The sequence below is a fragment of the Xenopus tropicalis genome, chromosome 9 (assembly GCF_000004195.4).
Source record: "Xenopus tropicalis strain Nigerian chromosome 9, UCB_Xtro_10.0, whole genome shotgun sequence".
Taxonomy (NCBI): Eukaryota; Metazoa; Chordata; class Amphibia; order Anura; family Pipidae; genus Xenopus; species Xenopus tropicalis.
Window position 1 is genome coordinate 88,141,712 of NC_030685.2, and position 27,916 is coordinate 88,169,627.

Sequence of the window (27,916 nt, forward strand, 5' to 3'; positions counted from 1 at the left end):
GTTCCTGCCTGACCATGGGAAAGAGAGCAGCCCAGGAGCAGGAAGTACAGAGAATCAGAGCTCTGTACCTGGGTAAGTACTGGGGGGAGATTGGATTCACTTACCCAGGGGGAGGTTCCTGCCTGACCATGGAAAGAGAGGCAGCCCAGGAGCAGGAAGTACAGAGAATCAGAGCTCTGTACCTGGGTAAGTACTGGGGGGGAGATTGGATTCACTTACCCAGGGGGAGGTTCCTGTCTGACCATGGGAAAGAGAGCAGCCCAGGAGCAGGAAGTAAAGAGAATCAGAGCTCTGTACCTGGGTAAGTACTGGGGGGAGATTGGATTCACTTACCCAGGGGGAGGTTCCTGCCTGACCATGGGAAAGAGAGCAGCCCAGGAGCAGGAAGTACAGAGAATCAGAGCTCTGTACCTGGGTAAGTACTGGGGGGAGATTGGATTCACTTACCCAGGGGGAGGTTCCTGCCTGACCATGGGAAAGAGAGCAGCCCAGGAGCAGGAAGTACAGAGAATCAGAGCTCTGTACCTGGGTCAGTACTGGAGCAGCAGATTTTACTCAGTGAGTGAGCACTCACACTCAGGCCTGCCCCAGTTTCAGTTGGCACACAGATATGACACTGGGTCGGGACAGGGGTTTCCCCCCAATGATCAGAATGAAGTCCTCGCTGTCGCCCCCTGGCAGTGACTCGTTGGACTGGCAGTGCCCGGTTACATCCCCGGTGCTGGTGAATAGGCCGCTCTCACAGTGGGACAGGAGGTGCTGCTCGTCCGAGGGGCCCCGGGGGCCACAGGAGCAGAACATCGGGTCGGGGAACTGCTTCAATGTCTCCATCTCTATGTCCTCAGTTCCAGAACCCGCTCTGTTGGAGGCCCAGGAGCTGAGACGTTTGCCCGCGGGCACCCTGGGCATTAATGTTCCTTTTTCCCCCACACAGAGGGGCTGATGGGAAATCCCAGGGTCCTGCGGGGCCCGGCTGCTCACCCCCGTAACTGAATGGTAAATCTTCCCAAGATGGCTGCTCTCCTTCCTCTGGCAGATTTTCTTCCACGTCCGGGAGTTGAAATGGTATTTCCACAGGTGGCTGCTGGGATTGCGGGATGCCAGTCCCCCCCCGACTACCCACAGGCAGTTCTGATGGACCAGCGAGCCGTGCCCCACTAATTTGGGGGGGCCTGAGCTGCAAAAATATTCAGATTTGAATTAGAAAATGTTGCAGTTGGTCTTTATTATCTATTTGTTTTAATATTTTTTGAATTATTTCCCTTCTTCTGCCTCTTTGCAGCTTTCAAATGGGGGTCACTGACCCCGGCAGCCAAACCCTATTGCTCTGTGAGGCTCCAGTTTTATTGTTATTGTTACTTTTTTTTCCTTATCTTTCTATTCAGCCCCCCCCCTATTCATATACCAGCCTCTCATTCAAACCACTGCCTGGTTGCTAAGGTAAATAAGGCCCTAGCAACCAGACGCTAAAATATCAAGCTGCTGAACAAAAAGCTAAGTAACTGAAAAACCATACAAAATAAAAAATGAGGACCAATTGCAAATTATCTTAGAATATCAATATCTACAATCCCTTGAATGACATTATAACCAATAACGTTCCTTATCTGTAATGATAAATCTGGCAGGGAGCTGCCCTACTGAGTTACATCACTGCTTTGTTTGCCGCCCCAGCCCCCGTCCCACTGAGCAGGGTCCGGACTTGCCTGGTTCTGATACTGGCCCAGTTGTGCCTCCTGAAGTCAAAGCGCCAGAGATCGTTCTGCTCGGCCATGTGCTTCAGCCCCCCGAAGAGATACATTGCACCATTATACGTGGCCGCTGTGTGTCCGTGCCGGGGCCCGGGGCCCGACCCACGTGTGCTGGGACTGAGCGCCGACCAGTTCTCTGTGTCTGGGGGCAGAAAGAGAAGGTGAGGGGCAGATATCGGCCAATAGGAAGAGGGGGCGGTGCCTGTGTGGGGTTTCACTGCTTCCCCAATGAGACTCCAGTTATAGAACCGGACAGAACTTACCCAATGCGAAAGCCCAGAACTCTCCCACGGCCCCCTTCAGATCAAAGTACCCCCCATAGATAAACATGGAGCTCTGGTGCAGAACCGCGCTGTGGCCCTTTCTGTTTGTCGGCGATTTCCCCTGTAACAGAGGGGCAAAAATACAGACTCTGATTGGTTGTAGAGAAGGGAATAAATCCTAATTCTGATTGGTTAAAGCAGAAGGAAAGGCATTTTGGCATTTTACTGCCACATTAGTGCCCCCTAGAACCCTATATTTATTCTGCAGAAAGCTTTACCTGCCTGAGTAACAGCCCTAGCAGCTCCCTCTGTTTGTGTAAGATAGCAGCTGCCATTTTAGCTTGGTCTCAGTAGCTTCCTGCTGCAGCTCTGGCCATTATAGCTACATTCCTAAGGGGGGGGGGGGAGTTTTATGAATTTTTATGGGAGGAGAGAGCTGCGCAGACTCCGGCCCTGGGAATGAAGGATGTTTCTGAGAGAGGAAGTCTGACCCAGAAGAACATGTGTAGAACAGAGAAGAGGAGAAATCCTGTGTTTCTGTTGATAGAGGACTCAGTGCAGCGTTCCTGTGAGTATTTATGGCTGTAATTACACAGACCTTTCTGATAAAGATACTGAGTTTGTACCTTTCCTTCTCCTTTAAAGAGAATGGAATCATTGCTGGCGCTCACTTACCTTACACCGGGGCGGTTTCCCCATATACCACATCCGTGCATCTGGGGGGAAACAATAAGAGGGGCATTAGAGAGCCACAGAGCCGGGCCAAGAGGTACTAGTGCCCCCCCAACCCCCCACTCACTACAACTCCCACTGACTCCTACACCTGCCCCCCCACTCAGGAAACGTGGCATCATTGGAACTGCCCCTCCGGGGGGTGAGAATGGGGGTGCCAACTGCACCTACAGCTGCTTCAAACTTCTGGCTTCTGTTGGACTATAACTCCCACATCCCACCCACAGTAGAAGGCGCCCCCCCTTTATTTGGATGTGCCCCCCCCATTCCCGCTTACCAATGGCGTACATCCACAGGGGGGTGCTTTCTTGGTTCGCTGCTGAGTCGATCATCCCACCAAACACATAGAGAACCCCCTGTAGGAACAACCCAGAGACACATTATACCCCCCCATTAGTAATGGAACCCAAACAGCTGTTTAACCTCTTCAGGCCCATGGGCATACTGCCGCCCCATGTCTCATTAGCCCCGCCCCATCTCTCATTAGCCCCGCCCCATTTCTCATTACTCCCGCCCCATCTCTCATTAATCCCCCCCATCTCTCATCAGTCCCGCCCCATCTCTCATTAGTCCTGCCCCGTCTCTCATTAGTCCCGCCCCCTCTCTCATTACTCCCGCCCCATCTCTCATTACTCCCGCCCCATCTCTCATTACTCCCGCCCCATCTCTCATTAGTCCCGCCCCATCTCTCATTAATCCCCCATCTCTCATCAGTCCCGCCCCATCTCTCATCAGTCCCGCCCCGTCTCTCATTAGTCCCGCCCCGTCTCTCATTAGTCCCGCCCCGTCTCTCATTACTCCGCCCCGTCTCTCATTAGTCCCGTCCCGTCTCTCATTAGTCCCGCCCCGTCTCTCATTAGTCCCGGCCCCGTCTCTCATTAGTCCCGCCCCGTCTCTCATTAGTCCCGCCCCGTCTCTCATTAGTCCCGCCCCGTCTCTCATTAGTCCCGCCCCGTCTCTCATTAGTCCCGCCCCGTCTCTCATTAGTCCCGCCCCGTCTCTCATTAGTCCTGCCCCGTCTCTCATTAGTCCCGCCCCGTCTCTCATTAGTCCCACCCCATCTCTCATTAGTCCCGCCCCATCTTTCATTAGTCCCGCCCCTGAGTTATGTTTGCATTTTTAAAGGGGAACTGCACCCACATATGGTTAATAAAACAGCACATAATGAAAAAAAATAATTTTTTGTATGCAATGTGCTTTCCCTGGAAGCTCCGCCCATTTAAATGTTTTTATTACCCCTCCCCCAACAGCTACACGTTATGACTGAGAAACTTATGGCAAATTCCATTCCCTGTAACAGATGAGATAGTACCATAGGGCTGGGGGGCTGGGGGGCTCAAGGCTGGAGCAGGAGAGGGCTGTGCCCGGCGGTTACACTGTAACCAGAGATAATATTCCTACACAGTGTGAATTAGTGTCACTATTTACCTCTCGGTCTTATCTCTCCCTATTGGGCCTCACTGTGTATTCAGCATAGAAACACCAGGCACGAGCCGAATATACAGAGATTATCCTCCTCCTACTGCCCCTGTTACCCTCAGTCCTGCCCTGCTTTATGGCTGAGATTCTAGCTATCTGTATAACAGAGCATTCTGTCACAGTGGCACAGATCCTATCTGATCCCCCCCCATTGTAAGCAGCAGTCCTGCCCTGCTTTATGGCTGAGATTCTAGCTATCTGTATAACAGAGCATTCTGTCACAGTGACACAGATCCTATCTGATCCCCCCATTGTAAGCAGCAGTCCTGCCCTGCTTTATGGCTGAGATTCTAGCTATCTGTATAACAGAGCATTCTGTCACAGTGACACAGATCCTATCTGATCCCCCCATTGTAAGCAGCAGTCCTGCCCTGCTTTATGGCTGAGATTCTAGCTATCTGTATAACAGAGCATTCTGTCACAGTGGCACAGATCCTATCTGATCCCCCCCCATTGTAAGCAGCAGTCCTGCCCTGCTTTATGGCTGAGATTCTAGCTATCTGTATAACAGAGCATTCTGTCACAGTGGCACAGATCCTATCTGATCCCCCCATTGTAAGCAGCAGTCCTGCCCTGCTTTATGGCTGAGATTCTAGCTATCTGTATAACAGAGCATTCTGTCACAGTGGCACAGATCCTATCTGACCCCCCCATTGTAAGCAGCAGTCCTGCCCTGCTTTATGGCTGAGATTCTAGCTATCTGTATAACAGAGCATTCTGTCACAGTGGCACGGATCCTATCTGATTCCCCCATTGTAAGCAGCAGTCCTGCCCTGCTTTATGGCTGAGATTCTAGCTATCTGTATAACAGAGCATTCTGTCACAGTGGCACAGATCCTATCTGATCCCCCCCCATTGTAAGCAGCAGTCCTGCCCTGCTTTATGGCTGAGATTCTAGCTATCTGTATAACAGAGCATTCTGTCACAGTGGCACAGATCCTATCTGATCCCCCCATTGTAAGCAGCAGTCCTGCCCTGCTTTATGGCTGAGATTCTAGCTATCTGTATAACAGAACATTCTGTCACAGTGGCACCGCCCCCCCATTGTAAGCAGCAAATAAACATATTGTTATGATGCTCCTCCCCCTTTAATTGGTTCCAGTAGCTGTCAGTAAATTAAGCTTTTGTGCCCATAGTGATGTAAATACCCTGCTGAGGGGAATTTCCCGGGGTACATTCCAGAGCGAGACTTGAGATATTTACTAAGCTCCGGGTGCAACTTGCCCGAGGGTTATGGGTGGGACAGGACAGACAGGGACTTGCTGGTTCCACACTGCACTGATATTTACAGGACTGGTTGGTGCTACAATGTAACAATGTTCCGGGTCTGAAACTCATATACCAACGTGTGCCCAGTCTAATGGCCCAATATAGAGCCAGTCAGGACAAACACAGGGTATTTATAGGCAGAAATTCCATTTTGCAACATGTGACACAGTAACTGAGGTTATAAAAATACCCCCCGGCCATCACGTTCAGCCCTTTCCCCTACTGCCAACTGCCCCAGGGGAATCAGAAGCCTCTCCCATTTGCCTCATATGGATGTCGATCCATCTATCTATCTGTGTGTCTGTCTATCTATCCATCTATATGTCTGTCTATCTATCTATCTATCTGTCTGTCTATCTGTCTATCCATCTATATGTCTGTCTATCTATCTATCTATCTATCTGTCTGTCTATCTATCTGTCTGTCTGTCTATCTGTCTGTCTAACTGTCTATCTATGTCTGTTGATTCATATATCTGTATGTCTATCTATCTATCTATCTATCTATCTATCTATCTATCTATATGTCTTTCTATCTGTCTGTCTATCTATATGTCTGTCTATCTATCTATCACATCTATCTATCTATCTATCTATCTATCTATCTATCTATCACATCTATCTTCCTATCTATCTATTGATCATTATCAGTATAGCAATAAGCACAGATAATCTGACCCTGAAGCCCCCCCCCTCCCGCATTGCAGTCCCCCCTCCAGGCTTTATCTCATGGCACCTCTGTACCCACAAGGAAAGTCACATGACTGGCCGGCCAACCAAGGGACAGACAGACAGACAGACAGGGACAGACAGACAGGGACAGACAGACAGGGACAGACAGACAGACAGGGACAGACAGAGACAGACAGACAGGGACAGACAGACAGGGACAGACAGACAGACAGACAGGGACAGACAGACAGGGACAGACAGACAGGGACAGACAGACAGACAGACAGGGACAGACAGAGACAGACAGAGACAGACAGACAGGGACAGACAGGGACAGACAGACAGACAGACACGCAGGGACAGACAGACAGACACGCAGGGACAGACAGACAGACAGACCGCAGGGACAGACAGACAGACAGACAGACAGGGACAGACAGACAGACAGACACGCAGGGACAGACAGACAGACACGCAGGGACAGACAGACAGACAGACAGACAGGGACAGACAGACAGGGACAGACAGACAGACCGACAGACAGACACACACACAGGGACAGACAGACAGACACACACACAGGGACAGACAGACACAGACAGACAGACAGACAGACAGGGACAGACAGACAGACAGGGACAGACAGACAGACAGGGACAGACAGACAGACAGGGACAGACAGACACACAGGGACAGACAGACACACAGGGACAGACAGACAGACAGGGACAGACAGACAGACAGGGACAGACAGACAGACAGGGACAGACAGACAGACAGGGACAGACAGACACACAGGGACAGACAGGGACAGACAGGGACAGACAGACAGAAGCTTTTAGGCTAAGAGGATGCACCAAATGTAACAATTTTAGATATTGTGCTTTTATCTATTTATTTTGAGTTTGGTTCCCAGCATGCCTCGGGAATATAACATTGTATCAGGTATTGAGGGTCAGTGACCCCGGTAACCAGAAAGTCAGTTGTTATGTTTCAGACCCTTTTATTTCCCAGTCTTTCATTAAAGGGCAAGTTCACCCTAATTCCAGCCAACTGGGAAGCTTCAGGATTTTTTCTGTTTTTACTGTTTATCTAATGGGACCCTGTACTGATCCTCTCTGCTCCAATCCCATTCTGACTTCCCCGGCTGCCACCTCAGCTGGCCCCTAGCAACGGCAGAGCCCCTCCCAGTGATACTGACAGGCAGCCCCCCCCAGGGGTAAATCTCACACAATAAAGTTACACCCCCCCCCCCCTACAGCCCAGGCAGAGTGGTACAGCCCGGGTAACGGAACCATGTGGCTTCCCCTGTATTTGCCCCCCCTAGGGGCACTATGGTCAGTACCTACCCCCAGGGCAGGAATAACAGGGGGTCGCACACTCCTGCCCTTACTGTGGCCCCTACCTCACTCCTTCTCCAGTCACTGGGGGGCAACAGGCTGGGGGCTCCGCTCCTATTCTCCCCGGACGGATAAGGGATCCCCACTCCCTGCCGGGGGGTCCCAGTGCCAGCGGAGTCGCTTTCCCGAGCAGAAGAGAAGCCCCGAATCCCTGAAGGGACAGACGATACGCTGGATCAGATTGCGGGCAGATTCCTGAGTCCGGCACCGACTTCTACTGGGAGGAACCAAGTGCGACACAGGGAGGCGCGTCCCCCCCCAGGAACTCACTCACTTGGTCTCTTCCTGATACAGATTATATAAACACAGCGGGGCCAGGCAGGGGTTAAAGCTGCTCTGTGTGTGACGGGGGGGAGGCAGGGGTTAATGCTTTATGTATATATATATATTTATATACTTGTATACACAGCGCTGCCCCGGGGTCTTTATTCCGAGCTCAATAGTAAGAGACACAGGGAGGGGCGGGTAACCCCCCAATAACTTGGCGGCAGTTAATCCAATGATTTGGGGAAGTTTTGTATCATTTAAAAAACAATGTTGTACCCCCTGTTGTAAATTATGAGGATATTATTATTAAGTGACATAATATCCTTATCATTTACAGTAGGGGGTACATTATCCCTTATAATACATGAGTGATACTCAGAGTTCCCTGTATAACTCAGCCTGCAGCCTTGTGCCTTTATATGGGGGGCACAGAACCCCTCAGTGACTGCTAATATCCTTATCATTTACAGTAGGGGGTACATTATCCCTTATAATACATGAGTGATACTCAGAGTTCCCTGTATAACTCAGCCTGCAGCCTTGTGCCTTTATATGGGGGCACAGAACCCTCAGTGACTGCTAATATCCTTATCATTTACAGTAGGGGGTACATTATCCCTTATAATACATGAGTGATACTCAGAGTTCCCTGTATAACTCAGCCTGCAGCCTTGTGCCTTTATATGGGCACAGAACCCCTCAGTGACTGCTAATATCCTTATCATTTACAGTAGGGGGTACATTATCCCTTATAATACATGAGTGATACTCAGAGTTCCCTGTATAACTCAGCCTGCAGCCTTGTGCCTTTATATGGGGGGCCCAGAACCCCTCAGTGACTGCTAATATCCTTATCATTTACAGTAGGGGGTACATTATCCCTTATAATATTTGTTTTTCTACAAACCATACCCCATGCAGCTCATCTTAAAGTGATACTGACATGAAAAAAACGACTTTAAAAATATTAATGTACATAAGTTCCCTATGTGTCGTGTTGATTTTGCTTCTGTAAGTTATTGTTACTGGGAGTCCCTAAACCTGCCGGGGTCAGTGACCCCCATTTGAAAGCTGCAAAGAGGCAGAAGATGAAGGCAAATAATTCAAAAAATATAAAAAATAAATAATGAAGACCAGTTGCAAAGTTGCCAGGAATAGGCCATTGTATAACATACTACACGTGAACCCCCCCTTTAATAAGCAATGAGTGCTATTGGGACAGCTCCGAGCCCCCCACTCACCCCTAGTTCCCTCCCCGGTCCACATTCTTGGGGTCCAATCAACTTTCAGGTAAGTGTTTCTCCCCTTTTTCCGGATCTCTGATACCTATTTGTCTGATTTGGTTTCTTTATTGGCAGATCCTGTAGATCATGTGATTGAAGTGAGAATAAAAGAATTCCATGCTTGGGTGTAGCAGACTGGCATGAATTTCCCAGAAACACCCTTATTGTGCCCCTTTGCCCTGCCGGGCACTTATTTACATTATATACAGTTAATCATTCCCTAGGAACTGATTCTGATACTGGTTCTGATACTGAATAAATTGATAATAATATTATTAAGTGTGGTTAAAGAGACTTGTGCAGTACCAATATTTTCTTTCATTAAGCAACATAGTACTTTTGGGTTTACTTCCCCTTTAGTTACCATTACTTGAAAGAATCAAAGTCTCATTGCACATCACTTACCATTGTTAATTAAGTTTAAATCAGTATTAATGTCTGCCTAATGTCTATGGGATGTGCCTAATGTCTATGGGATGTGCCTAATGTCTATGGGATGTGCCTAATGTCAATGTAAAGCAGCTGAATGGAGGAAGAGCTCCCTCTGGTGGTCATGGCTACTTCATGCCGCTCTATACTCCTTTTCTTGACCCACAGAACCAGTGTTAGTAATACTGAGTATCATGGGCTGGTTGTGGGTAACACTATATAAAAATGTGGCTTTTTCTACCTTTGATCTATTGAAGCAGTCGGGTTGCTAGGGTTGGTGTACTTAGCAACCCTATCTGCATATATAGCTCCACCCCAGCCAGTTGTTAGCACCCTATACCAGGGCACATTGGCAAATATAGGGACAGCCGAGTAGGGCAGAACTTTAGCATTTGGGGCAATGGAAAGTAGAAAGTTGATGTCCCAGTAGTTTCACCCCTGGGGTAAATGTGTAGTATTATTCCCAGGCCCCATTGAATAATAACACAAGAAACACAGAGGGTCTTGTTGAACACTTTATTGTGTGCTGTACATTTGCCCAGGGTACCCCCAGACAAAATACCCCCAGGGGGTAAGTATATTACATACTGGGGTACACTCTCCCCTCTGCCCTTTTCACAATGTATTTTCCCAAGACTCTTTCCGTTGCTTGTGCAGTGTATTTCTACCTATAGAACAGGGGGCCGAGCTGAACTAACACCCAGCACCTACCCCAGCACCTACCCCAGACACGTGGCCCTTTATCCAACTCCTATCTACGATTCCCTCCCTTCCATTGGTTCCCTTCTCAAGGCTTTTTCCTCTTCCCATTGGGGCAGAAGGGATCTGAGTGCCATGTTACTTGGAGGGCAATTGGCCCAGAGCTCTGACTGTAACAATGAAAACATTGACCTATGGTGACAATTAGGGGCAATAAATGAGCCATTTGTAAGATGGGGTAAAATGTATGGGCGGGGCTTATCTGCAGTTTTAATAGAAGTGGGAGTGGCCATACGGTTTTTCTCAGTGTCTCTATCGCTATTGGTCCAAAATACCCCAATCATTCATCTCTCTCTGGGCCCTCCAATAATCTCCAAGAGATGGACTCCCCCAGAATTAATCTGAGCCCCAACTGAGCTTCTTATTTGCACCAACAGAGCAGTCACTTTGCTTTGGCAGCTGTGGGGCCCTCAGTCTGGGGCCCGGGAGGCAAGTAGTGGCCCCTTGTAGCGCTTTATAGCCCCATCACAGTGGGGTTGGAATAAATCAGTGGGAGACTGGGGAACAGCTATTTCTAAGGCTCCACTGGTGTTTTATGGCCACTCAGTCCAGTTTCCTAGTGCCACCCATTTATTGGGTCACATTGGCCCCATAGGCGTAAAGGGGCGCAGGGGAGTTTGGGGTCACCCTGTACATGAAACCCTTTGGGAAAAATAAACTGTCAAGAAGTATCTGTGTGTGTATAATATATATATATATATATATATATACGTTCAGTTCCAGCCACAGCCTTGGGCCTAAACCCCTTGTCCTCCAGGTTTTGGGGCTCCTCATGGTGCAACCGTAACCCCGCCTTTCCCACCAACAGCAGCCAATCACATTTGAAATCGTTAAATCTCTTTTTTAGTCTTTGACTGGCTGATAAAGGCCTTTCCTTGTGCTACTGGCCAATCACATTCCAGGAATTCGCTGTGATCATTATCAATGGTGAAGGAAACGGATTGGTGCCTTGGGCACTGCCAACGATTTGGCCAATTGAGTGAATCACAGAATGTGCACAAAATAAGTCAAATATTATAAATACGGGAAACAAAGCACAGTGAGTGGTAAAAATGAAAAACGAGACCTTAGTGTCCAGACTAGCAGCAACGTGGTTAAACCCCGGTCCCACCCAGGACCTCGGCCCACAGAATTGGACCCAGGGGGGTCCCATCTTCTCTGTAGAGTTTTTGGCAGGGAGGCAGCTGGATATGGACCCTAATTTAGCACCATAGCCCCCTCCTACAATCCCTGTAATGAAATAGCGCCCCCTCTGGCTCGGGCCTGCTCTCCAGGATAAGTTAGGACTTCATCTATGTAAATGTCATGTTCCCACCACGTTCCTGCTAATGATGAGACTCTTGGTTTTGACCAATGGCTGGGCGTCGTTTTGATGGCTCCGCCTCTCAATGAAGCCAGCCAGGCGGGAGGTGTCCAGGGGTAATTTGGAGTAAGTGTTGTTATGAGGCTGCAGCCATGGGTGCTGCAGACAGGTGGCGATGGTGGGTCTCCAGCGAGGGTCCCCTTGCAACGTGGCCTTGATGAAGTCCTGGGCAGCCTGACTGACCCCCGAGAAATACTCCTGGGGGAAACTGAAGTCCACCCGGCAGATGTTGGCGCAGGTCTCCTCGCTGCTCTCGTCCAGGAACGGGGAGACCCCGCTCAGCATGACGTAGGTCAGCACCCCCAAGCTCCAGATGTCTGTGCCCAGAGAGACGGGGCTCCCTTGGATAAGCTCGGGGGCAGCAAACTCGGGGTTCCCCAGCAGCTGATGGATATAATGGTGCCCCGTTATCTGCACGGCGTCCTCCAGGTCGATGATCTTCACTCTGGGCACCGGGATGCGCAGGTCTATGAGGAGATTCTCCGGCTGAAATCAGAATTAGAGATCACAGATGGGGATCCAGTGATCCCTCCCAGACATTCCCAGTTGGGCCTAAACACCCTACTGTAAAGCCCAACTATGTTACACTGACCCCACCAGTGTGTGGGAAGTATGAGCAGATACCATAGACGCCATAGAGATATAGCACTATGCTCCCATAATGCTCTAGGACAGGTATAGCACTGACTATGGCTAATAGGCCCATTTCACCTAAACTGTGTACAAGCGATACCCCGGCTTCTCACCTTGATGTCTAAATGCGCCACGCGGCAGCTGTGCAGGTACTGCAGCGCCTCCATGATGTCTCGCATGTAGAACGCCACTTTCTCTTCCATCAGCTCGTCGTGTTTCATGAGGTAATCCAGCAAGCGGCCATCTTCCATGCTGCAGGGAGCCACAAGATGGTCCAATCAGAATTTGGGAAGGGACCATTGGAACACACCCAATAGCCAATGTCATGCAATGACAAACAAACGTATCTAAACTGGGCAATATTGGTTTAATTCAATCATTTGGCCCTTAGGCCAAACAATTGCATTAAAATAAAAGGGAAATGAGCCAATGTGGCCCTCAATCCAATGGGAAAATTAAGCCTGCCTGAGCAACATCGGCCAATTTTCGGCCAGATATTAGTTGGGGAGGCCGGTCGGAGGGCCCCATACACGGGCAGATAAGCTGCCAAATTGTTCTGATTGACAGCTTAAATCTGCCCGTGTATGGCAGCCAATGTGGCCCTCGCTCTAATGGCCCCTATCCCCTTCATTGTAATGTAATTAGAGCAATATTGGCCACATTAGGTGGGTATACTGGGGGAAAGATACAATTATATGGGGACCTTGCCCAACGAGTGGATCTATAAGTGTATGGCCACCAATGTGGCTCCAATCCCCCTTTTAGTAGTATAATTAGAACGATATTGGCCACATTAGTTGGGTATTGGTGGAGAGATCCTATTCCTCACTTCACCACTAGGGGTCTCCAGTAGAAGAGAAAGGAAACTGAGCAGGGGAAGCGGCCAGTAAAGGACAAGTAACAACTACTTTAGTATCCAACTTCCCAACCTTGTGTACGTTTTTTTTTTTTGGATATTTGGGTTATTATTTCCCATTTAGCGGTGGGTAGCCCTATTCAGAACCCCGTTGCCCCAGCCGGCACTCACAGGTCCAGGATGAGGATGTAGGCACCGTCCGACTCAAAGGTGTCATGGATGGTAATGTACTGTGGGTGCTGTAGGTGCTGGAGAAGTGTCGCCTCGTGCGCCGCCTGCTCTCGCTTCTTTAGCTTCTTGCTGATGAATTTGGCCGCCACGTCCTTCCTGCTCTGTTTCTTGGCACATTTCTTCACTATGGAGAACCTGCCCCTGTTTGGAGAAATGGGGGGCATTAAGGTGGGTGGGGGTTACAGGCAGGGCTAATAGTAACAGTGGGGGGTTAATAGTAACATTGGGGGGGCTTGGAGGCAACATATTATTTAAAGCAACCTGCAGCTCTTAGTAAACTACATCTCCCAGCATCCCTAGCAATCAAGGGGAATCTAACCTTCCAATCTCATGCAGCTCTGTGTAGACTTGCTCAAAGTTTCCTTTCCATGAAATTGTTGATCCGTTGGAATTGGTATCTGAAAAAATAAAAAAAATAAACAAGGGTTAAAACAATTCAATTAATGGGTAAGTGCTCTTAGGATGAAACATACATCCATTGGTATTAGTCCAACTAGGTATTTCCTGCCAGCGGCATTGAATACTATTCCCCTCTGATTCTCTGTACTTCCTGCTCCTGGGCTGCTCTCTTTCCCATGGTCAGGCAGGAACCTCCCCCTGGGTAAGTGAATCCAATCTCCCCCAGTACTTACCCAGGTACAGAGCTCTGATTCTCTGTACTTCCTGCTCCTGGGCTGCTCTCTTTCCCATGGTCAGGCAGGAACCTCCCCCTGGGTAAGTGAATCCAATCTCCCCCCAGTACTTACCCAGGTACAGAGCTCTGATTCTCTGTACTTCCTGCTCCTGGGCTGCTCTCTTTCCCATGGTCAGGCAGGAACCTCCACCTGGGTAAGTGAATCCAATCTCCCCCCAGTACTTACCCAGGTACAGAGCTCTGATTCTCTGTACTTCCTGCTCCTGGGCTGCTCTCTTTCCCATGGTCAGGCAGGAACCTCCACCTGGGTAAGTGAATCCAATCTCCCCCCAGTACTTACCCAGGTACAGAGCTCTGATTCTCTGTACTTCCTGCTCCTGGGCTGCTCTCTTTCCCATGGTCAAGAAAAAGCAAATGAGGTTGTCAAGGATACAGCCCTAAAACGTACCAGTTTCTGGAAGCCTGACTGGCTCGGAAGGCTCACTCGGCAGACTTATACCCCAGGGGTTACTGGCGCTCACGCGGAACTGGTACCGGGCCCCAGGGCACAGGTCTTCTAGGACGAGGTAAGTATCCAGGGTAGAGGCGACTGACTGCTGCCATAGTTGGGCACCTGTGGACACATGATTGGCTGAAGGGAACTAGAACTTCAGTTTGGGGAATGGACTCACAACAGCACAAGTACCGACCCGGAATAACCATATTCAGCCCTTACCCTCCTCCTTGTATTCCACAGTGTAGCCGGATATAGTGCAATTGCCGGTGCTGGTAGGTGGCAGCCAGCGGAGGATGACGGAGGTGCTGCTTCTCTCCTGAGCCAGCGGCTGGCTGGGGGCCCCAGGGACCCCTGGGAAACAGAGGCAAAAAGGGGTGTAAGTGTTGGCGCCATTAGGGGGCAGCACAGACACTGTTTTCTGGACAGAAAAGAAGTTGGGGTCTATTATGGGGGCAGGAAACCACCCCCCCAAGACAGGTATTTACCTTGCACTTTGATGGTGGCAGATGTCGAGGTTGCCCCCAGCTCATTACTGGCCACACACGTGTAGATGCCACTATCCTGGGGCATCACGTGGCAGATCTTCAGCTTGATGTCTCCAGACTCACTTGGGGGAGAAGAGAGAGAAGAGACTGAGGCCCAGACAGTTGGAAGTAGAGAGACCTTGGGAACATGGACAATGGATGGATAGAGACAGCCAACAGGACACAGACAGACAGTTGGAAGTAGAGAGACCGTGGGAACATGGACAATGGATGGATAGAGACAGCCAACAGGACACAGACAGACAGTTGTAAGTAGAGAGACCGTGGGAACATGGACAATGGATGGATAGAGACAGCCAACAGGACACAGACAGACAGTTGGAAGTAGAGAGACCGTGGGAACATGGACAATGGATGGATAGAGACAGCCAACAGGACACAGACAGACAGTTGGAAGTAGAGAGACCTTGGGAACATGGACAATGGATGGATAGAGACAGCCAACAGGACACAGACAGACAGTTGGAAGTAGAGAGACCTTGGAAACATGGACAATGGATGGATAGAGACAGCCAACAGGACACAGACAGACAGTTGGAAGTAGAGAGACCGTGGGAACATGGACAATGGATGGATAGAGACAGCCAACAGGACACAGACAGACAGTTGGAAGTAGAGAGACCGTGGGAACATGGACAATGGATGGATAGAGACAGCCAACAGGACACAGACAGACAGTTGGAAGTAGAGAGACCTTGGGAACATGGACAATGGATGGATAGAGACAGCCAACAGGACACAGACAGACAGTTGGAAGTAGAGAGACCTTGGGAACATGGACAATGGATGGATAGAGACAGCCAACAGGACACAGACAGACAGTTGGAAGTAGAGAGACCTTGGGAACATGGACAATGGATGGATAGAGACAGCCAACAGGACACAGACAGACAGTTGGAAGTAGAGAGACCTTGGGAACATGGACAATGGATGGATAGAGACAGCCAACAGGACAAAGACAGACAGTTAGAAGTAGAGAGACCTTGGGAACATGGACAATGGATGGATAGAGACAGCCAACAGGACACAGACAGACAGTCGGATTAGAGAGACCATTGGAACATGGACAATGGATGGATAGAGACAGCCAACAGGACACAGACAGACAGTTGGAAGTAGAGAGACCGCGGGAACATAGACAATGGATGGATAGAGACAGCCAACAGGACACAGACAGACAGTTGGAAGTAGAGAGACCTTGGGAACATGGACAATGGATGGATAGAGACAGCCAACAGGACACAGACAGACAGTCGGATTAGAGAGACCAACAAGGACAATGGGACATGGCCCCCCCCATACCTGGTTGACATGGAGTAGGTGTTGCTGTTCCCATCCAAGATGCTCTGGTCGGGTCCCTTCCAGGTGACACTGGGCTTCGGCCGGCCGCACACTTTGCACTGTAGGGTGACTGTGTCCCCAAGAACACACATGACATCCACCAGGGACACCAGGAACTCAGGGGCCACTGCCGAAACAACCAAATCTCAGCGTCGGGAGAGGAACTTCTATGGGGCCAAATATGACTCCCTGCCCCATAAATCAGCCCAGAAACATCAACATCTGACCCAAAGTTTTGTCTTTTATTTAGTTTTGTATTAGAAAACGATGAATTGGGGAGCTAAGAAACCCCACTGCCCCCCCCCCCCCGGGGATGATGTGAGGGGCCCCAGGAATGGTGGAACCTTCTCTCCATTCTGGCAGTTATATTATATTATATTGTGGGGACAGATACTCACCTTCCTGGATGAAATTAGGGTTCATTATCTGGAAAATGAAAGAGAAGAGGGGGGTTTATTAACGACAGGGACTAAGGGGGGCGCAGTGGGACATCTCTAGGAGGGGTAACAAGAATAAAGTACAGGAAAAAGCATTGTCAGTAGCTCCCAGTCAGCAGATAGTACGAGGGGGTGGCTGTAACTCCAGCTGGTCTATAGTACAGGAGAATGCATTAAACACAGTGAAAGTGGAGGCCAAGCTTGAACTCCCCCCCACTCATGGCTTGGGTGGGCAATTATGCTACAGATTGGTTCCCCTTGAACTCCATAGCAGTTGGGAACTTTATGGACTCTAAATTGCTCCCAACGCTGGGCTTCCCTTCTACAATACTATTTATAACCCATATTCAGCATCAGGTATTGGAGTGTAAGCTCTGTGGCCACCGGGCAGTGTGTATAGTGGGTCAGTGACTTCCTATTCCTCATGTCCAGCAGAAAATATTTTTTAGTTGGCGAGGCAAATAGAGGGAGGAATTTTTGGACGCCCACTTTTTGTTGGCAAAGTGACCCCTCCCCCTGATGCCCACCCAAATTTTGGGGGGTCACGGCCCCCCTGACCTCCACCATTTCCGAGTCCTATGTATCCAGGGGCAAAAATCCCATAGAGGGCCAAAATCTGGCCTGTGGGCCTCCACTTGAGGGAACATTCCATAAACAGGACCGTGCCTTGCCCCATCAGGATAATAGTAACATAGTAACGTAGGCTGAAACAAGACACATGTCCATTGAGCTCGGCCTTTTATGTCTAAATGAAATCTGCCCAACTAATAAGTAGACATTTTCTTCTTCATTGCTGAACTGCCCACCTTGCAACTTCCCAGCAGGGCAAGAACTAGGGGGTAGGTAGGTGCCTTGGTGCAACTGGGGTGGGGAAACAACTGGAGGGGATATTGATTGGCATTTGAGGGAGAGAACAGGGGGCAGCAGGGGGAATTATGGGAACTGTGTGGCCTATGCACATCTATGAGAGCTGCCCTTCTATATACCCTACATACCCTATATACCCAACATACCTTATTTACCCTACTTACTGACATAGACTCCAATGAGACAGTGATCCTGGGACCGCAGCATCATTAGAGCAGCCTCTCATTAGAGTGATATTCTGAGACAATTTGCAATTGGTCTTCGTTTTTTATTATTTGTAGTACAGGTATCGGACCCCTTATCTGGAAACCCGTTATCCAGAAAGCTCCAAATTACGGAAAGCCCGTCTCCCATAGACTCCATTTTAATCAAATAATTCAGAATTTTAAAATTGATTTTCTTTTTCTCTGTAATAATAAAACAGTACCTGTACTTGATCCCAACTAAGATATAATTACCCCTTATTGGGGCAGAACAGCCCTATTGGGTTTATTTCATGGTTAAATGATTCCCTTTTCTCTGTAATAATAAAACAGTACCTGTACTTGATCCCAACTAAGATATAATTACCCCTTATTGGGGCAGAACAGCCCTATTGGGTTTATTTAATGGTTAAATGATTCCCTTTTCTCTGTAATAATAAAACAGTACCTGTACTTGATCCCAACTAAGATATAATTACCCCTTATTGGGGCAGAACAGCCCTATTGGGTTTATTTCATGGTTAAATGATTCCCTTTTCTCTGTAATAATAAAACAGTACCTGTACTTGATCCCAACTAAGATATAATTACCCCTTATTGGGGCAGAACAGCCCTATTGGGTTTATTTAATGGTTAATATGGGGCCTAGATCCTGAGCAGTGGTCGGCTGGGGGTTTCCCGATATTATTACTCACTGGGGGCACAGAGGATCATAGAGCACAATCTGATGGATATTTACAACCAGACTTGTTCCATTAAATGCAGCCCAATACAATGCAATGGGAAACCCTCTGGCACAAACACAATAATATTCTGATAGTTCCTATGGGTGCTGGACAGGCCTATAAGCCCCAGGGATATATCTATGCAGCTGACAATGAATGTTTCCATAGCATTTCAATGACAATATTATGGGCAGCAAATAAAATACAGATAATTTCACTCATTTTCCCTACAGTCAAGTCTTTATTCTCCAATAGAAAAAAATGGGATTGCGCCAGGTCTCAGCCAGGACAAAGCCCATAATATCAATATATCTGGGACCCTGGTTCCTACTTACCTGTTCATAGAAACAGACTTACCTGGTACAACAAAGCCTCCTTGGCTCAATGTTGCATCTGGGTAATAAATCTGCTGTTTGTAACGTAACCAACTTATTGTCCCTTCTAGGGATGAGGGTTACTGGGCTGTAAAATTGACTTTCCTTTCATACGGCATCCCATAATAATTATATATATATATATGTGTGTGGCATCAGTTTATACCCCAGCATTGCAGAAATGATCCCCAATATATTTTCTTGCTGTTGTTTCTTCCTTGGAACTGTCAACCTTCCATCAATGGACATCAAATAGTCTTTTAGCCACAGGTTGGTCTAATCCTGCCAAGGTTCCAATGATCTGATTGGCTGCATCTTGGCCTAATCCTGCTAAGGTTCCAATGACCTGATTGGCTGCAGCTTGGCCTAATCCTGCTAAGGTTCTAATGGTCTGATTGGCAGCAGGTTGGTCTAATCCTACCAAGGTTCCAATGATCTGATTGGCTGCAGCTTGATCTAATCCTGCTAAGGTTCCAATGACCTGATTGGCAGCAGGTTGGTCTAATCCTGCTAAGATTCTAATGGTCTTATTGGCTGCAGGTTGGTCTAATCCTGCTAAAATTCTAATGGTCTTATTGGCTGCAGGTTGGTCTAATCCTGCTAAGATTCCAATGACCCGATTGACAGCAGCTTGGTCTAATCCTACCAAGGTTCCAATGATCTGATTGGCTGCAGGTTGGTCTAATCCTGCTAAGGTTCCAATGACCTGATTGGCAGCAGGTTGGTCTAATCCTACCAAGGTTCCAATGATCTGATTGGCTGCAGGTTGGTCTAATCCTGCTAAGATTCCAATGATCTGATTGGCTGCAGGTTGGTCTAATCCTGATAAGGTTCCAATGACCTGAATGGCTGCAGCTTGGTCTAATCCTGCTAAGGTTCCAATGATCTGATTGGCTGCAGTTTGGTCTAATCCTGCTAAGGTTCTAATAATCTGATTGGCAGCAGGTTGGTCTAATCCTGCTAAGGTTCCAGTGATCTGATTGGCTGCAGGTTGGTCTAATCCTGCCAAGGTTCTAATGGTCTGATTGGCTGCAGCTTGATCTAGCCCTGTGGATGCTCAAAGGCTGCCATTGGCTAATACTTGAGTAACCCTGTGATCATTCTAATACTCAGGTGGGCTGCTGGTTGGCAAGCCCACTCAATATTCTAATACTGTGATTGGCTAAAGGTTGCCCTAGCCATGTGAATGATTGGCAGCAGAGTAGCTTTAGCCTCAGTCCCTTCAGTTAGTGACATAAAAACACACGAAAAAACCTTTATGACATGAACTCACACCCCAACGAGAGAGCCTATTTCTCTTTATTGATATATAAATATATAATATTAAATATACAGAGACCCCTTCCTACAGTGCCCAGCACAGACTCCCCCAGACCAGCCTCCCTGTGATGCCCAGGTTGCCCTAACGCTTCCTTACCTCCATACTAGCACTGGGGTCAAGGTCATCGCATTCAGACTCCTCTGAACTGTTATTGGGGTCCTGGGGGGCAGCAGGAACGGAGCAAGAGAAGAAGGAGAAATGGTCAAGCAGCAAACAGGGGGGCAATGTGGGAAATGTAAACTATATAAGCAAAAATAAATTGTATATCAAGGGTTTTTATAGGTCACCAAGACTGTATCATCATAGTGTGACCAACGGTACAATAGGGATGGTATTTTATTTTCTATATTGGAACTATAGCGGGGTGACTGTTACCCCAATGTTTCTATATATCTGTAACCTTGTTATGGGCTAAGGGGGCCCAGCCTGAAGGCCAGTTAGGGGGGGATTTGGGGTGAGTGCTTATTTGTGCCCTGGGTACCCCTGGAACTATAGCGGGGTGACTGTTACCCCAATGTTTCTATATATCTGTAACCTTGTTATGGGCTAAGGGGGCCCAGCCTGAAGGCCAGTTAGGGGGGGATTTGGGGTGAGTGCTTATTTGTGCCCTGGGTACCCCTGGAACTATAGCAGGGTGAATGTTACCCCAATGTTTCTATATATCTATAACCTTGTTATGGGCTAAGGGGGCCCAGCCTGAAGGCCAGTTAGGGGGGGATTTGGGGTGAGTGCCATTGCAGGATGCTGACGCCAGATCCCAATAAGTTCTTATACCCCTGTTGTATCTTCATATTAGTATTTCATGGAACGAGTGCGCTCCGTGGGCCCCAAACATATAAGAACACAGACAGAATATGTAAGGAACACAGAAACATTTCCCTGCCCTCGGTAGGATTTCCCTGGCACAACAGAGATATTGCCCTGGGCTGACGGGTTCCTTTACTGACACATTAGTTGCATTTTCAGTTTCAGAGCCAAGGTTCTTACTAACCCAGCGCACTATTAACCCTAAATTGGGCCACGTTGTTCCACGTAGAACATGGGCAGAATTCTCACAGAGCCCTGGAACCAGTGTGTACGGGTATAAGGCGGGCATTTATATACTGCCAGTGTGCCCATGCTGCCCTCTGTAAAGGTGCATTTCCATATATTGAAGGAAAGAGATGGCACAATAGGTTTTCATGCAGCGGGATTAACCCTGAAGGGGCGTGTCCCTGAAACATCACATTTTTTAATTACACACGCAGGGTTAATCCCGCTGCATAAAAACCTATTGTGCCATCTCTTTCCTTTAATATATCAAATAATAGGGGGTGCCATTCCCTCAGGGAAACTATACCCCCAAACAATGTAGGTCTCTATAAAGATATATCACATTAACAGCTCATGTGTAAAACCCTGTTTCATCTAAATAAACCATTTTCATAAAAATATACTTTTATAGTAGTTTGTGCTATTGGGTAATCCTAAATAGAAAGAATTAAGGAGTCACAGTGCACACAAACAAGCCAAGGCACACACACATGCTAGGCCCCATCAGCCAATGAATGGGCAGAGTTCTGCCTTTGGCTCCCACACTACTTCCTGTTACAGTCAGAGCTGCATTATTTCTGGTCATGTGACCTCTGAGGGAGCACACAGCCCATCACAAAATGGCGGGAAAGGAAGAAAAGGGCAATATTTACCGATATATATATTCCAGTTTGATGAGATTCTTTAAAAGTCACATAAAATAAATGTTTACGTATTCATTCTGGGGGTATAGTTTCCCTTTAATGAGCGGTGTGGCAGGAACCATTGCAATGCAGAGTTGCAGGACTTGGAACTGCAGGGGGGAAGCTGCAATGCATGCACCGGGGGAGGGGAACGCTCTCATATATATGCTCATGCACTCATACTCACTGTCTGTCACGGTGCCGGCTAGGGGCCACTCCTGCCCCCATACTGTATTTGCTCTGTCCTGTTGGGAGCCATTGCAGTCGGACAGTCCTGGCCTATAGGAACTTCCCACATTTATGTTGTGGGTCACTCAGCGTGTGGGGTAACAAGGAAACACGGACCATAACGTGACAAGGACACTCCCAATGGCACAGAGGATATGGACTCAAAATGGCCGACAAACAAGAGACAGAGGACATGGAATGATTTGAACTTGGGGTACAGTATGTTACCCACTCGTACCCCCACCCCTCTGAGGCAAATTGGAGAGGGTACAGATGGCTTTCTTTGCCCTCCTCTGGAGCAACTCGCACTTAGGCTTCATTTAGAGACATAAAATGTTGAACTCCATGGACGCGCGGCTTTTTATCAACCCAGTTACTGTGATACGAGTGGCGGAACTATATATACAGCAGCCTCCGCGGTTTTGGGGGGCCCAGGCAGCAGGGCGATAGGGTTGCCACCTGTTGGTGTTTGTAGCGGGCGAGCAGTGACATCATGGGGGCGGAGAAAAGGCAGGGCTGTGATGTCACAGAGTGGAGAAGAGGTGGGGCCATGGCGCCACTGGGTGGGGCTATGATGCAGCGATTGGCCAATTGCCGCGTCAGTCTCAGTGAGTCCTGCCCGGTTTTCCTAATTTGGATTTGTTCTTGGGAAACCATCTTCTCGGACAAGGAATTCTCCATTGGAATTGGAGAGTGGACTTTTTATTTGTAAAAATCCTTCATTTCCAGCCGCGTCTGTGCCAGTGGGAGAGTCTGTGTCCTGGTCCGGAGCCCCAATATCATGCACTGGAGCTTTGGGATAAGGTGCAGGGAATTCAAACAAAACAAAAGTGCTCAGCTGCATGCAACCCCCCCGAGGAGCCCGCCGCCCTGCTGGAGAAGCGGGAATGTGGCGCCCCCGGTGGGCGCAGCTCCGTTACTCACTTTCGCCATGCTGCCCAGGCCCTCTTGCCTCTTACATGGGCCGTTGGACTCCGTCCCGTCCCGTTTTCTCATGCGGAGCGTGTGCCAAGAGCATGACGTCCTGTTGTACCAAAAAATGCAGCAACTTAAATGAAGGAGGTGAAACGGCGGCGGCCAAAAAGCTCAGGAAAGCCGTGTCCTATTCAATACGTTAATTCATTGTGAGTGGGGGGAGAGCAGAATTACATACATGTAGGGAACATACAGACCCTCATTTCATACACGTGTTTCCTTGTAACGTTCTTTGTGCCGCGTCCGCAATGTTGCGCCCAGGCAAGTACCATAGCACCCGGGGTTGGAACATGGATCCACTTGGGCCTAATTGCTGTATGCCCCTATTCCAAAATACTTCCTGCTCCTGGGCTGCTCTCTTTCCCATGGTCAGGCAGGAACCTCCCCCTGGGTAAGTGAATCCAATCTCCCCCCAGTACTTACCCAGGTACAGAGCTCTGATTCTCTGTACTTCCTGCTCCTGGGCTGCTCTCTTTCCCATGGTCAGGCAGGAACCTCCCCCTGGGTAAGTGAATCCAATCTCCCCCCAGTACTTACCCAGGTACAGAGCTCTGATTCTCTGCACTTCCTGCTCCTGGGCTGCTCTCTTTCCCATGGTCAGGCAGGAACCTCCCCCTGGGTAAGTGAATCCAATCTCCCCCCAGTACTTACCCAGGTACAGAGCTCTGATTCTCTGCACTTCCTGCTCCTGGGCTGCTCTCTTTCCCATGGTCAGGCAGGAACCCCCCCCTGGGTAAGTGAATCCAATCTCCCCCCAGTACTTACCCAGGTACAGAGCTCTGATTCTCTGTACTTCCTGCTCCTGGGCTGCTCTCTTTCCCATGGTCAGACAGGAACCTCCCCCTGGGTAAGTGAATCCAATCTCCCCCCAGTACTTACCCAGGTACAGAGCTCTGATTCTCTGTACTTCCTGCTCCTGGGCTGCTCTCTTTCCCATGGTCAGACAGGAACCTCCCCCTGGGTAAGTGAATCCAATCTCCCCCCAGTACTTACCCAGGTACAGAGCTCTGATTCTCTGTACTTCCTGCTCCTGGGCTGCTCTCTTTCCCATGGTCAGACAGGAACCTCCCCCTGGGTAAGTGAATCCAATCTCCCCCCAGTACTTACCCAGATTTTCTGTGTGCCCAGAACCCCCCAATTCCTTGTATCACTTCAACCTTTGTTTACTAAATCATAATGAAAACCTGCTTATATACAGGCATAAATATAAGGGCCCCCCAGTGCATCCTGTCCCCAGGGCTCCGTATGTGAACAAAAAGAATGCTCCTTTGTGGGGGGGCCTATAGGCTCCCTATAGTGGAATCCGGCGCTGCTTATATATTTGGGTAGAATGCATAGAAAAGAAGAAGAAACCCCCTTTAAACAGTGGTAGGTTCCATGAGAAATAGAACAGTCCATAAACAGGAAGAGGGGAGAGTCGGAGCTCTGTAACCGAATATTGGGGGGGGGGGGGGGATTGGATTCACTGGAGTGGCCATGGGAAAGAGAGCAGCGTTGGGAAGCATTGGGAAGCGCAGCCCAGCTATATTTGTGTTACTGCCCTGCCCCTTGCTTGGGGGGGTAAATATGTGCCCAATTGCTCTGAGTGATTAGAGAACTGGGGAGGAATATGGGGCAGATCCAGCTACTGTCAGATCACGTGTCGGATCACCATGTTGATTTTTATTGACAAACAAACAAACGCCAGTAAGTGAAACGTGTGACTTGAGGTTAAAGAAGTAAATTCAGCAACAAATAAAGAAAAGCAAAATCAATTAAAAAGCAAATACTTTGAAATCTGATCATTTTAATGGCAAAGTAAAACCATTCAGTGAAAATGCACAGAAACTCCCCGCAGCCCCAGTATCTGACACAGCAGATAATCACAATGTCTCATCAATTCCCATTGGCTGTCTCTGAAATGCCCTTTATTCACCCCGACTTCAGCCAATACTGCAACATACGGGAAACCGGACCCCAAAACAAGAACAGGTTTCATGTCACCCCATCACTGCTAATTGTGGGGGACCCCGGTGTAACAGGGGGCGCTAGTGAGCTGGGAACAAAATGGAAACCGGGGTTTATTAAGTGTCCTTATTATGGCAGCCCTCCTGCATGTGGTTTGACTGTACTTCCTGCTCCTGGGCTGCTCTCTTTCCCATGGTAGTGGTGGGGGGTGTGGTCAATCGTCCATTGGGAGGAGAGCAGCCTTGGGAAATTAACTTATAAGTTATAAAGGTCAAACCTCTGTCTCCAAGGAGCTTTATAATAATTATGGAGGCAACATACGGTCACAGCGAGCTCGGAACTGTAGGAGGCAAATACAGAAATATTGGGGTACCTTGGCACGAAGACCCCCAGTACCAATTCATTTACTAGGAGACAACATGCAGGGGGGCCTTTGTGCTTAATAGGCCTGGACGGGGCCAACACCAATAATCATGGGCCTCATAATACTTCTTATTTCGCAAGACCCTCCCCCTTGTTGGAGAGTAGGTGGGACTTAAGGTGTGGGCGGGGTTTGGGTGGATCACGGGGCGGGTTTTAGTAGGGGAATGGATGGGTGGATCAGGGGTATGGGGACCCCATTCACCCAGGTAACAAATAGGCAAATAATTGGGTGATGTTACCCCACAGCAAATTCAATACCCCAAAACGTTGGGCAGTTGCCCCATTCTATAAAGATAGGTTACAATTGCTCACTAATCAGGGCCTCATTCACACTCCCCCCGTAACCGCAGAGTCTGATTCCTCTGTAGTTACACCCCTGGCCCCGGGGCCAACAAGCCACAAGTAAAATAGGGCCCCAATGAACTAAAAGCCCCATGCATGGGATCCACCCCTACTGTGTAGAATCCCCTATTCCACTCACACTCCACCCACTCCTCCACAAGCTCCACCCCCTTCTAGATCTGCACCTTACACTTTGGCCTCTCTTGGGCACCCAACCTGAACCTGCCCAGTCCCAACCCAAACCCTACCCGACCCGGCTTCTGCCCTGTATTTATAGACCCAAACCTGCCCCGCAATGACATCACTAAAGGGGTGGGGCATGGCAGACACAGGCCTATAAATACAGAAGCTGGAAGACTCAGGCTGGCAGTGTTAGGTCGCAAGTGGAACCTGCCCGACCTGTAGGTCCCACAGGTATTGGGCCGGCCCATCACTATTGGGCTTCCCTTGCAATGGGGCCACCTGACTGCAGTACCCACTATAACCCCCAGATGGCAGCACTGACCCTGCAATTGTCTATGTCCTGTTATGGCCACATCACTTGTGGTGGCAGTTGGGGGCCGGCAAGGAAGGGGGCACAAACCAACCATGAACCCCCCCCCGATCTGCATTGCCCCCCTAATTTCCTGCAGTGATTTTGGGGTGCAGAAAGAAACTCTGTATAGTTCAACCATGCTCCCGCTGAGAATTTATTGGACACATTTCAAACCGTACATGGCAATGATTGGTTACAATACAGGTACAATGCGCACAGATCGCACAATCGGACTCCTCGCACTTCTCTGGGTTTCGGTTTTTTTTTTAAACTCTTTTTTTTCGGGTTTATATAGTGCAAAATACTTTATACAGGAATGTACTGGTAAGGGGCGGGGCTCGCAAAAAAAAAAAAAAAAAAAAAAAAAACAAAATATTTTTTTTTTTAAACAATTTTAACCGTGAACATATAATTATATATATATATTAAAATAACAGAAAGTCAAATTAAACTTATTACAGGCTGTACATAAACATTGCCATAGACAACATGGAAACTCTCCTCTTTGAGGAGCTCGGGCCGAGTCCAACACAATATCATCCCAATATACAGATAAGGTAGCTTGGCGCTACAGTCCAGTCCAAACGGGTTCCGTGTCGGCAAACAGAACCGGCAAAATTACCATTAAAATCTGTACAACTATTAACACAAGGAGTCCCCCGCGCCGGCGCCGGCCCACATTCTACACTAAAAAAAATCCATTTACTGCTCCCGGCGCCACTTACTTGATGGATCTGTCGCTATTTTCTGCGGAAGGTTTAGAAATGTGGCCCAAAACTGATCCCGGGATCCAGCCTTCCGCTGCCGGGGAATGGTCATTGGACGGCCGGAATACCAGGAACATGTTCTGCTGATTGATGGCCAGAATCTGTACCAACTCCCCGTGGTACACGCAGATCTCATTCTCCTTTAGTGCATAGTAATCCTGTACAACCACCATGGAGTTGGTCCCATTGCAGCCGCTCAGCTCGCTCTGCAGGGAACCGGGCACAGGAGTCAGTGGGCATAGGAGCTTGCACTCATACTCATATACATGGGTTATTGGGGTGTAAATCAGAACGTGCAGAGCAGATAGGGGGTTTGGGGGGAGCAAAGGGCAGTAGTTGAAGGGAAGAAGAGAGGAGGGTAGTGTGTAGGGCAAGATGGGGACAGTAGGGCAAGATGGAGACAGTAGGGCAAGATGGGGACAGTAGGGCAAGATGGAGACAGTAGGGCAAGATGGAGACAGTAGGGCAAGATGGAGACAGTAGGACAAGATGGGGACAGTAGGGCAAGATGGAGACAGTAGGGCAAGATGGGGACAGTAGGGCAAGATGGAGACAGTAGGGCAAGATGGGGACAGTAGGGCAAGATGGAGACAGTAGGGCAAGATGGAGACAGTAGGGCAAGATGGAGACAGTAGGACAAGATGGAGACAGTAGG

At 48.8% G+C, this 27,916-nt stretch overlaps 2 protein-coding genes across 12 annotated transcripts in view; both read right to left on the reverse strand.

The window, feature by feature from the left end:
• Positions 1-452: 452 nt before the first annotated feature.
• On the reverse strand, positions 453-7,828 carry LOC100491804 (kelch repeat-containing protein 2). The gene is made up of 6 exons (XM_031893598.1): positions 7,571-7,828; positions 3,024-3,102; positions 2,690-2,730; positions 2,015-2,135; positions 1,707-1,893; positions 453-1,177 (listed from the first exon to the last, which is right to left on the reverse strand). Exons 2-6 carry the CDS (start codon positions 3,076-3,078, stop codon positions 577-579), a joined length of 1,005 nt encoding a protein of 334 aa, XP_031749458.1. The 5' UTR covers positions 3,079-3,102; positions 7,571-7,828; the 3' UTR covers positions 453-576.
• A 2,218-nt stretch (positions 7,829-10,046) lies between these two features.
• The window catches only part of kalrn (kalirin RhoGEF kinase), a 72,250-nt gene continuing 54,380 nt past the window's right edge, over positions 10,047-27,916 (reverse strand). For 7 of the 11 annotated variants that reach the window (XM_031892636.1, XM_031892637.1, XM_031892640.1 and 4 more), the window contains 12 exons: positions 27,220-27,467; positions 23,197-23,296; positions 20,426-20,488; positions 16,801-16,828; positions 16,364-16,529; positions 15,002-15,123; positions 14,736-14,867; positions 14,469-14,633; positions 13,706-13,784; positions 13,327-13,527; positions 12,413-12,551; positions 10,047-12,152 (listed from right to left, as the gene is read on the reverse strand). In XM_031892636.1, the coding sequence (XP_031748496.1) occupies positions 11,607-12,152; positions 12,413-12,551; positions 13,327-13,527; positions 13,706-13,784; positions 14,469-14,633; positions 14,736-14,867; positions 15,002-15,123; positions 16,364-16,529; positions 16,801-16,828; positions 20,426-20,488; positions 23,197-23,296; positions 27,220-27,467 (1,989 nt within the window). In that variant the 3' untranslated portion in view covers positions 10,047-11,606. 11 annotated transcript variants of the gene reach the window in all.